General features: G+C 67.9%; 3 protein-coding genes and 1 long non-coding RNA gene across 5 annotated transcripts; 2 read left to right on the plus strand and 2 right to left on the minus strand.

Annotated features, from left to right (window-relative positions):
• Positions 1-36: 36 nt before the first annotated feature.
• On the minus strand, positions 37-3,302 carry LOC113940107 (myosin-14-like). The gene is made up of 9 exons (XM_027631191.1): positions 3,231-3,302; positions 2,752-2,880; positions 2,397-2,485; positions 2,344-2,354; positions 2,118-2,218; positions 1,739-1,935; positions 1,223-1,331; positions 556-728; positions 37-235 (listed from the first exon to the last, which is right to left on the minus strand). The coding sequence occupies exons 1-9, from the start codon at positions 3,285-3,287 to the stop codon at positions 37-39; spliced, it is 1,065 nt and encodes a 354-aa protein (XP_027486992.1). The 5' UTR covers positions 3,288-3,302.
• A 26-nt stretch (positions 3,303-3,328) lies between these two features.
• On the minus strand, positions 3,329-5,362 carry LOC113940103. Of its 2 annotated transcripts, none has more exons than XR_003525409.1 (4): positions 5,138-5,362; positions 4,459-4,522; positions 3,638-3,682; positions 3,329-3,392 (listed from the first exon to the last, which is right to left on the minus strand). It is a non-coding gene; the product is annotated as an uncharacterized LOC113940103 (long non-coding RNA). The 2 variants fall into 2 exon arrangements; XR_003525408.1 differs by lacking the exon at positions 5,138-5,362 and adding an exon at positions 4,743-4,772.
• Positions 5,363-6,054: 692 nt separating this feature from the next.
• LOC113940101 (zinc finger and BTB domain-containing protein 45-like) lies at positions 6,055-8,224 on the plus strand. The gene is made up of 2 exons (XM_027631185.1): positions 6,055-7,086; positions 7,434-8,224. Exons 1-2 carry the CDS (start codon positions 6,165-6,167, stop codon positions 7,793-7,795), a joined length of 1,284 nt encoding a protein of 427 aa, XP_027486986.1. The 5' UTR covers positions 6,055-6,164; the 3' UTR covers positions 7,796-8,224.
• Positions 8,225-9,332: 1,108 nt separating this feature from the next.
• Positions 9,333-10,491, plus strand: LOC113940102 (transcription intermediary factor 1-beta-like; the record flags this gene model as incomplete). Its single annotated transcript, XM_027631186.1, has 4 exons — positions 9,333-9,699; positions 9,928-10,037; positions 10,110-10,242; positions 10,487-10,491. Coding segments are annotated over exons 1-4 (447 nt in total), but the record flags the coding sequence as incomplete, so codon positions are not given.
• Between the last annotated feature and the right edge of the window lie 10 nt (positions 10,492-10,501).

Genomic DNA, 10,501 nt, shown 5'->3' on the forward strand with positions numbered 1-10,501 from the left:
AGGGGAGGGGTTTTGAGGGGGCATTCAAGGGGGGTCTCAAGGGGGGGTTCGAGGGGCTCCCGCAGCGCTGGGGGCGGGTCCGAGCCCCCCCCAGGGCCGGGGGCTGTGCGGGGGGGTGCCGGGGGTGGTGGGGGGGGTGTCGCTGTCGCCGCTGTCGCCACTGTCGCCGCTGTCACCGCTGTCACCCCCCCGCAGCATCCGCCGCACCGTGCGGGACACGGTCAGGGGGTCGCACCTGGGGGGAGGGGGGGAGTGACAGCCCCCTGTCCTGGAGAACCCCCCGACAGCCCAGAACATCCCCCCCGGACCCTCCCAGTACCCCATAACCCCCATAGAGCCCCCGTAACCCCCTATAGAGCACCCCAACACCCCATAACCCCTGAGACCCCCCCATAACCCCATAGACCCCTCCCACCATCCCATAACCCCCTGTAGGTGCCCATGGGTGTGTATAGGTGTCTATAGGTGCCCATGGGTGTCTCTAGGGGTCTGTAGGTGCCCCTTGGTGTCTCTAGGGGTCTGTAGGGGTCTATGGGTGTCGGGAGGTGTCCCCACCTGAGCCGGGCCCTGAGCACGGCCACACTCCGCGCCGTGGCCGCGGCACCGTCGCCGACGTGGTCGAGCTGCCGGCGCAGGACGTGGCCCTGGGCCAGTGCCCGTGCCGTGCCCGCGGCCACCGCCGCCACCTGCGCTGCCACCAGCCCTGCCGCCACCTCGCTGGCACGAGCCTGGGGACACGGGGACATCGCTGGGGACATTGGGGACACTGGGGACATCGGGGACATTGCACACGTGGGGGACACTGGGGAGAGTGGGGTCATGGGGACATTGGGGGCATTGGGGACATTGGGGACATTGGGGACATTGGGGACGTTAGGGATGTTAGGGGCATTGGGGACACACCCAGGGACGTTGGGGACATTGGGGGGACATTGGGAACATTGGGGATATTGGGGACATTGGGATAGGGGGACGTGGAGCCTGGGGACATGGGGTGTGGGTACAGGGGCATGTGGTTGGCATTTGGCATTGGGACATGGGGACACGGTGACACAGGACCTGGGGGCACGGGGGGACAGGACACGGGGACACTGGGGACATGGGGACAGTTGGGGACACTCGGGAACAGGGAGGACATGGGTGGGCACAGGGGCTGTGGGGTCACAGGGTGACAGGGGTGACACGGGTGACACAGGCGACACGGGTGACAGGTGCCCCCCACCTGCAGCCGGTATCTCTCCCCCCGCAGCCGCTGCTCCTCCACCTCGGCCACCAGAGCCCGCAGGCGCCGGCCGGTGACACGCGCGGCCCGCGACAGGGACAGCCGGGTCCTGGGGACAGGGACACCCAGTGGCACCCCATGGCACCCGGGACAGGGCCATCCACACCCCGGGGGCCACAGGGACACCCAGTGTCACCCCATGTCACCTCCAGAATGACCCACAGCCACTGACACTCACCCTGAGACCATGTGGGGACCCCCCTGGGACCGTCTGGGGACCACCTTGGGCCACCCTGGGGCCACCCAAACCCACTTTGGGGTCACCTCAAGCCAGACTGGGACCACCCCTGGGCCCCCCGGGACCACCCAGGACTACCCAAACCCACTTTGGGGTCACCTGGATCACCTGGGGCCACCCGGGACCACCCAAGACCACCCTGGGGCTGCCCAAACCCACTTTGGGGGCATCCTGAGGCCATGTGGGCACCACCCAATCCCCCCCCAGTCCCCCCTCACCCCTCCTCCCTGCGCAGCAGCTCCTGTAGGTGGAGGCAGCGGCTCCTCAGGGTGCTCTCGGGGGGCGTGGGGGGCACTGGGGGGCGCAGGAGCCGCTCCTGCAGCTCCCGCTGCTCCCGCGCCAGCCTGGCCTGGGCACCCTGGGCCTCCCGCGCCCGCTGCCCTGCGAGGGACAGCGCCTCACGCAGCTCCTGCACCTGGGCAGGTGAGACAACACCCACAGGTGAGACCACAGCACCCTCAGGTGAGCTCAGCACCCTCATATCCCATTTCCTATATCCCCATATCCCATTTCCCACATCCCCATATCCCCTCATATCCCTCCCAAGTCCCCAGAGGTGCCCCAGAGGTGCCCCACAGGTGCCCCACAGGTGCCCACCTGTCCCAGCCGCTGTCCCAGGTGGTCCCGCAGCCCCCGGTTGTGCTCCCGCAGCTCCTCCAGCGCCGCCTGCAGCCCCCGGGGGTCAGCGGGGGGGGGGACTATGGGGAGGACATATGGGGGGGCATGGGAGGGTATAGGGGATGGATGGGGGGTATGGGGGAGTACGGGACAGAGGGACACCTGGGACTACAGGGGACACGTGGAGGGGCTGTAGGGGACACACAATGGGTGTGTCTAGGAAGGGGCGTGTCCGGGGAGGGGCGTGTCCTCACTCACCTGTGCCGGGGGCCACGTCCCACCTGAGCGGCCACTTGGTCCCGCTCCTGCTCCGCCTGGCGCCGGCACTGCCGGGCCTCCTCCACGGCCTGGGGGCGGGGCTAGCATGGACACGCCCACCGGGGACACACCCACCACCCCAGCACCACTCATAGGCTGATATAGCCCCGCCCATTGTTCCTCAGCCCTGCCCACTGGTCCTCAGCCCCACCCACTAGACCTTAGCCCCACCCACTGGACCTTAGCCCCACCCACTGGACCTTAGCCACACCCCCCTGCCCTTTAGCCCGGCCCCTTTGTCCTTTAGCCCTGCCCATTTATCATTAGCCCCGCCCTTTCCCTTGGCCCCGCCCACCTCTCGCAGCTGCTGAAGCTCCTCCCCCCGTGCCCGGCACTGTGACTCCGCCTCCTGTGCCCGAAGCTCCGCCCCTGCACGGGCAGCACGGGCGGCCTGGAGCTCCGCCCACAGCAGCTGCCCCGCCTCCTGCAAGCAGGGTTGGGTCAGGAACAGGCCACACCCCCTCTGACCACGCCCCCTTTTAGCCCCACCTCAACCAGGCCTCCACCCTCTCAGAGGCTCCTCCCCCTCCCAGGCCACGCCCCCTCAGACCATGCCAATTTAGCCCAAATTCAGCCACACCCCCACCAGAGGCTCCACCCCTTAAGACCCTCCCCCTGACCACACCCACATCCCATAAAGCACCACCTACTTTTCCAAGTCCCACCCCATTTTGCCAGCCACTCCTCAGACCACGCCTCTTTAGCCCCACCCACAGCCACACCTGTCATAGGCCCCGCCCCCCCCCACCCCCCCCCCCCCCTGGCCTCGCCCACCTGCTGCAGCCGCAGTCTCTCATTGGCCCGGTCCCTGGCCCTGCAGGCCCCGCCCATCCGGGCCTGGGCCCCGCCCACAGCGATTTCCAGCGCTCGCAGGGCCCCGCCCTCTGCCAGGCCACGCCCTCTCTCTGCCGCCAGGCTCCGCCCCAGCGCCGCCACCTGATTGGGGAAGACCGTGATTGACAGCTCACATGGGACAGGCCACGCCCCCATCTGGGTGATGGGCAGCTCCTTGTCCCACCCCCAGGGTGATGGACAGTCCCAAGCCCCTCCCACCGATGTGATTGGCTGCCCCAGCCCAGCCCACCAGTGTGATTGACAGCCCCCAATCCCACCCTCTGAGGGTGATTGACAGCCCCAGGCCCCTCCCATCGATGTGATTGACATCCCCAAGCCCCGCCCACCTGGTTGCTGAGGTCCCGCAGCTCCTCCTCCAGGTCCCGCCGGTGCTGGGAGAGTGGGGGACATTTGGGGGGGAGGAACCAAAATCTGGGGGGTCCCAAAGTCCCGAGGGGGTCCCAGGGTTCTGGGGAGTCCCAGGAATCCAGGAACTCCCAGAGTCCAGGGAGTCCCAATATCTGAGGGATCCCAGACTCCGGGGGGTCCCAGGGATTTGGGGGTCCCAGGAATCCAGGGGGTCCCAGAGTCCAGGGAGTCCCAAAATCTGGGGGGTCCTCGAGTCGGGGGGTCCCAGGGATTTGAGGGTCTCAGGAATCCCGGGGGTCCCAGGTGTTGGAGGGTCCCAGGGATTTGAGGGGTCTCAGGGATTTAGGGGTTCCCAGGGGTCCGGAGGGGGGGGGGGGGGAGAATGGGGGGGCCCGGAATGGGGGGGGGCCGGGGGGCCGGGGGGGGGGGGGGGGGGGCCCGGGCCAGGGGGGGGGACGGGGCGGGGAGACCCCAAATGCCCGGAATCCCCCCCTCCTCCACCCCCTGGGACCCCCAAATTGGGCTCGGGGCTCCCCCGGGTACCGAGGGGTCCCCCATCACCGCGGGGTCCCCCCTCCCATCCCTGTATCCCCCCAGCTGGGGGTCCCACCCCGTACCCTGGGGGTCTCCCATCCCTGTGTCCCCCCCATCAACCGGAGGGGGTCCTCACAGCCCATCCCTGTGTCCCCCTCATCCCTGTGTCCCCCCCCATTAACTGGTGATTCTCCCCCCCTCCCCCTGGGGGCCCCCCCCTTTCCCTTTCCCCCCTCCACATCCCTCGGGAGTCCCCCCCACTCACCTGTGCCAGCCTGGGGGGGCTGCGCCGCCCCCTGTCCCCCGTGTCCACCATGAGGGGGGAGGCTCTGGAACAACAGAGACCTCGGGGAGACCCTACAATAACACCACAGCCCCCCCAAAGCAGCCGCAGCCCCGGGCGAGGACCCCCCGACAGCTTTTGGGGGGGGCAGGTGGGGAAGGTCCGGCCCCCTGAGGACCCCCTGCCCACCCTGAGGGTTCCCAGCCGCCTGTTTTTGGGGTCCCCTGCCCACCCGGGGGGGTCCCAGCCTCCCTGTCCCCCCTCACCTGTCCCGGTCCGGGCTCTGCCGGTGCCGCCCCCGCCGCGGGCACGGGACGGACCCGCGAGTGGCACCTCCGCCCTCCCCCCGGGCCGGTCCCACGGGAGGGGACACGGGGACACAGAGCCCGCCCTCCCCCTCCCCAACCCCCTCCTGCCCCCCCGGGCATCGCCCGGGCGGGGCCCTTCGGCTCCAGCGGCTCCCGGGCCACCCCCGCCCTGCCCGGGGGGCATCGGGGCCTCGGGGCACCCCAGGGTGTCACCCCTGCCCTCACCCGGGGGACACGGGGGGCTCGGGGCACCCCGGATTTGGGTGGCACCTCAGGGTGTCACCTCTGCCTTTGTCTGCGGGACTCAGGTGTCCCAGGACACCCCAGAATTCGGATGTCACCCCCAATGTCACCTCCTGTCTTCACCCGGGGGACTCAGGTGTCTCAGGGCACCCTGGAATTCGGGTGCCACCCCTGGGTGTCACCCCCGCCCGAGGGGACACAGGTTTCAGGGCACCCCGGAATTTGGGTGTCACCTCCTGCCCTCACCCAGGGGTGGGAGAAGCGGTGATGTCACGGTGTGGGGGTGACGTCACGGGGAGGGGAGGGTACGGTGACACCACGTGAGTGACACAGGGGAGGGGTCGGGGGGACAGGGGGTCGGGGGGGTCACATAGGGGGTGTCCCCAGTGGGAATGACATGGGATGACACGAGGTGACACAGGGTGACACGGGGTGACACAAATGGACTCAGGTCGGCCTACACGGGTCAACACAGAGCAGAGCAGAGTCACAGGGGCCAACGTGGGTCAACACGGAACAGCACGGACTGACATGGGCCAACGTGGGTCAACATGGATTGACATGGGCCAACATGTGGATGCCGCGGAATCCTCCGGCCCGCCAGGGGGCGCCGCTCCCGCCCCTCTCTGTGATCCGCATTCACTTCCGGTCTGGTCCGGCAGAAGTGACGTCAGAGAGCGGCGGCGGCGGGAGTGCGGTGAGCGGGCGAGGAGCCGGTTTGGAGGGTTCTGGGGGGCTCCTGGGGGGTCCTGGGGGGTCCTGGAGGGCTCTGGAAGGTTCTCGTGTCGCGACAGGTCGGTGACATCGCGCGCGCTGCTCCCGGCCGCCCCGTGACGTCATCGGCGCTGTCCGCGGCACCCGGTGACGTCATACGGGGTGTCCCCAGCCCTCAATGACCCCCTGGAGAATGTCCCCAACCCCTGTGTCTCCTTCCCCAGGTACCGCCGGCCTCGTCACTGTCACCGTGTCCCCACTGTCCCCTCCATTCCCGTGCCTCTGACATCCTCTCCATCCCTCCATCCCTGTGTCCCCTCCATCCCTCCAGCCCGGTGTCCCCGGTGTCCCCCTTTGCCCCCAGTGTCCCCGTGTCCCCCCTGCTCCCCTGTGCCCCCAGTGTCCCCCGGTGTGCCCGCGGCGATGCCGGAGGCCGTTCACTACATCCACCTGCAGAACTTCAGCCGCTCGCTGCTGGAGACGCTCAACGGGCAGCGGGTGGCGGGGCAGTTCTGCGACGTCACCGTGCGCATCCGCGAGGCCTCGCTGCGCGCCCACCGCTGCGTCCTGGCCGCGGGCAGCCCCTTCTTCCATGACAAGCTGCTGCTGGGCCACTCGGCCATCGAGGTGCCGCCCGTGGTGCCCTCGGCGGCCGTGCGGCAGCTGGTGGAGTTCCTGTACAGCGGCAGCCTGGTGGTGGCACAGTCGGAGGCGCTGCACATCCTCACCGCGGCCTCGGTGCTGCAGATCAAGACGGTCATCGACGAGTGCACCCAGATCATCTCGCAGAGCCGCGGCCCCGCCGTGATGCCCCCGGCCCAGAAACTGCCGCCAGGGCCGCCGGCGGAGCTGGAGAACTTCTCGGAGCCGTTGCCGAGCGGCCACAGCCGGAAGCAGCGGCAGCCACTGCGCCTCGCGCCGACGCTCAAGGAGGAGGAGGAGGCGGAGGAGGAAGAGGAAGATGAGGACGGCGGTGCCCAGGAGGGTGTTGTCCCGCCCGGCGCGGCCCTCCCGGCTTTCCCGGCGCCAGACCCACCGTTTTTCGGTGCCCCCGAGGCATTCCCGGACACGTTCCTGGCGCCCTGGGCCGGCGACGACGGCGGCGCCGCGTTCGGGGCCGAGCGCGGGCGGGAGGCACCGTGCGGGGATGGGTTTGGGTTTGGGGCGCCCCCGGCATTGCCGCCACCCTACGAGGGTGGGACGGAGGCAGGGGGAGCCCCCCCAGTGCCCACGGTGCCCCCAGTGGGGCCCCTGCGTGGCCCCCAGCCCCCCTACCAGTGTGGGCACTGCCAGAAGAGCTTCAGCTCCCGTAAGAACTACACCAAGCACATGTTCATCCACTCGGGTGAGCGCGGGGGGAACACGGGGACGTGGGGGGGACACAACGGGGGCAGGGAGGGCAGGGCGGGGGGCTCGGTGCCCTGGGAGGATCTGCGTTGACTCATGGCGGTCTGTGGTTGACTTGTGGACGCGCATTGCTCTTGACCCATGTTGGCCTGTGCTGACCCATGTTGACTCATGTTGACCCATGCTAAGCCATGCTGACCCATGTTGGTTCGTTGACCCATGTTGACTCATGTTGACCCATGCTAAGCCATGCTGACCCATGTTGGTTCGTTGACCCATGGTCCGTTCACTCACGCAGACGTGCCCCGTATTGACCCGTGTTGCCCCACATTTGTCTCTCCGCAGGTGAGAAGCCCCACCAGTGCTCCATCTGCTGGCGCTCCTTCTCGCTCCGGGACTACCTGCTGAAGCACATGGTGACCCACACGGGCGTCCGCGCCTTCCAGTGCGGCGTCTGCTGCAAACGCTTCACCCAGAAGAGCTCCCTCAACGTCCACATGCGAACCCACCGCCCCGAGCGCTTCCAGTGCCGCCTCTGCACCAAGGGCTTCTCCCACCGCACCCTCCTGGAGCGCCACGCCGCCGCCTCTCACCCCGGGCCCCCGCCGGGGCCCCCGCCGGGGCCGCCACCGCTGCCGCCGGAAGCCGGAATGGCCGCGTGGCCGGGGACTGATGCCGCGGGCGCCGGCCCCGCTCACACGGCGTGAGGGGGCACCGGGGGGGTCTCTGCCCCCCGAACTCCTCAAAGGTGGATTTTGGGGCTCCAGGCCCGTTTGAGGTGAAACCTGGAGGAAGCCGAGCCACGGGGACGTTCCCAGGGACAGGAGAAGGGGAACAGAACAGGGGAATCGGGAACACCCGGCAGGAGCACGGAGCAAATCCTCCTGGAAGCTGGGCAGGTGGGACACCAGGAGGTGGTTGGTGATGGCCTCGGTGGAGCTCAGGGGCTCTTCGGGTGGTGATGACATCATCAACCTGGACTTGTACAAAGCACCTGAGGTGGATCCCTAGGAAATCCTGGAACTGAGCTGGAGAGACAGGGATTGGATGGATGGGCCGCGCCCTGAGGCCAGAGGAGATGCTCCAGGGGCTGGAGAGAGTTGGGGTGTCCCACTTGGAGAAGGGAAGGATCTGGAGACACCCTTCCAGGGCCTGAATAGGCTCCAAGAGCTGGAGAAGGACTTTGGACAAGGCGTGGAGTGCCAGGACACAGGGAATGGCTTCCAGCTGGAAAAGGGGACACTTGGGTGGGATTCTGGGGAGAAATCCCTCCCTGTGAGGGCAGGGAGGGGCTGGCATGGAATTCCCAGAAAAGCTGTGGCTGCTCCATCCTGAAGTGTCTATGGAATGTCCTTTCCCCCACCAAACCATTCCCTGATTCCGTCACTGTGACCCCACCCCGGCCTTGGATGGACACAGGGATGGACACGCAGATGGACACACAGGTGGACACAGGGATGGACACATGGATGGACACGGAGTCTGCCCCTTGTCCCTTCCCCCCAGGTGGCTCCTGCCCCCCCAAACAGTGGCCAGTGGGGGGTGGCTCAAATGGTCTTGGTGGCCTCTGGGGGTGACAATGAACACGGGAGGACACTGGGGAGAGGGGGGGGATTCTGGGGACAAGGGGGGCATAGGGGGGACACTGGGGACACGTGGGGGGACCTGGGGAAATGGGAGGGGACTTGGGAGACCGGGGGGACACTGGGGGACACCAGAGGGGACATGGGGGAGGACAGGAGGGAACTTGGAGGGACACTGGGGGGACACTGGAGTCACTGGGGGGGACATAACGGGGAACACTGGGTCACAAAGAGGGGACACTGTCCCAGGGCCACCGGTGCTCAGGGCCCCTCAGCCTCTGGTCCCAGTGTCATGCGGGGCCCTCCCAGTAACGCCCCCAGTACCCCCGGCAGTCCCAGTAATCTCAGTGCCCCCAGTAATCTCAGTGCTCCCAGTGCCGTCCAGTGCTCCCAGTAATCTCAGTGCCCCCAGTAATCTCAGTGCTCCCAGTGCCGTCCAGTGCTCCCAGTAATCTCAGTGCTCCCAGTACCGTCCAGTGCTCCCAGTATTCCCAGTCCTTCCCCAGCCCTGCAGCGCATTGATTCCCCGACCTGTCAATCATCGCCCCCGCCCCTCCTCTTCGCCGAGCCCGGAAGCCCATTGGCCAAGGGTCACCTCTCTACAATCCCCGCCCTCCCTGTGGCGCTTCCACCGCTGATTTGCCCGTTCTCCTTCCCGCCCTTTCTCTCCCGCCTGCTCCTCTCCTATTGGTCCCTCACCCCGTCAATCTCTCTTCCCCCCCCTTCATTGGCCCCTGCTCTGTCCATCAGGCTCAGCGAGCGGTGATTGGCCGGGGCGGGGGGGGCGGGAGCGGAAGCCGTGAGGGGCCTGAGGGGAGACCGGGCCACCATGTCGGGCCCTGAGGCGGCGGCGGCCAGGACGGGCCCGGAAGGGGTCGGGAAGGGCCCGCGAGCGGAGCCCTTGGGGCACCTGGAGCTGCTGGAGCACTGCGGGCGCTGCCGGGAGCGCCTCACCCCCCAGCGGGACCCGCGGCTCCTGCCCTGCCTGCACTCGGTGTGCGGGACCTGCCTCGGCGGAGATGGAGCGGGTGAGGGGGGACTGGGGGAGCTGGGAGGCACTGGGGGAGCTGGGAGGCACTGGGGGACACTGGGAGCACTGGGGGACACTGGGAGCACTGGGGGACACTGGGAGCAATGGGGGACCCTCCCCCAGTAACGAGCCGCCACAGAGGGGGGTGTGGGGTGACCCTGGTACCCCCTCTGCCCTCCCTGTCCCCTCTGTCCTCCCTGACCTCGTGTCCCCGCTGTCCCCGCAGTGTTCGAGTGCCCCGTGTGCCACTACCAGTGTCCCCTGGGGGACATCCTGGACAACTTCTTCCTGCAGGACAGTGGGGCTGGAGCCACCGCAGGGCCTGAGCCCCGCCAGGTAGAGCCTCGTTAGCGTTAATTAGCCCTAATTACCCGGGAGGAGGTGGCCCAGCCTGTCCCTTGTCCTCAGAGCTGCAGCAGCTGCGAAGACAACGCGGCGGCCACGAGGTTCTGCGATGACTGCGCCGAGCCCCTGTGTGACACCTGCGTGCAGGCCCATCTCAGGGTCAGGTACACCCGGGGCCACTCCGTCAGGGACATCGGTGAGTCACTGTCACCTCAGTGTCACTGTCACACCCCCCTGCCACCCCCTGTCCCTGTGTGACACCTGCGGGCAGCCCATCTCAGGGTCCCGCTCCCATTCCCAGTGCTGTCCTGGTGCCATTCCCAATCCCATTCCCAGTGCTGTTCCCAGTCCACTCCCAGTCCCCTTCCTGTGTCATTTGTGCAGGCGGAGCTGCTCTCCAGGACATTCCCATCCCAGTCCATCCCAGTCCATTCCTGCAGGCTCTGCCCCATCCC

The sequence above is a fragment of the Corapipo altera genome, unplaced genomic scaffold, assembly GCF_003945725.1.
Source record: "Corapipo altera isolate COAL_440 unplaced genomic scaffold, ASM394572v1 130481, whole genome shotgun sequence".
Lineage (NCBI taxonomy): Eukaryota > Metazoa > Chordata > Aves > Passeriformes > Pipridae > Corapipo > Corapipo altera.

Excerpts from the sequence above, each read along its gene's own strand:
- LOC113940107 (XM_027631191.1), bottom strand. The coding sequence starts at position 3,287 with ATGGGCGGGGCCTGCAGGGCCAGGGACCGGGCCAATGAGAGACTGCGG. Across the intron at positions 2,881-3,230 it reads AGAGACTGCGGCTGCAGCAG|GAGGCGGGGCAGCTGCTGTG; the intron begins GTGGGCGAGGCC and ends CCCTGCTTGCAG. Across the intron at positions 1,332-1,738 it reads CTGCTGCGCAGGGAGGAGGG|GACCCGGCTGTCCCTGTCGC; the intron begins GTGAGGGGGGAC and ends CCCTGTCCCCAG.
- LOC113940101 (XM_027631185.1), top strand. The coding sequence starts at position 6,165 with ATGCCGGAGGCCGTTCACTACATCCACCTGCAGAACTTCAGCCGCTCG. Across the intron at positions 7,087-7,433 it reads GCACATGTTCATCCACTCGG|GTGAGAAGCCCCACCAGTGC; the intron begins GTGAGCGCGGGG and ends GTCTCTCCGCAG.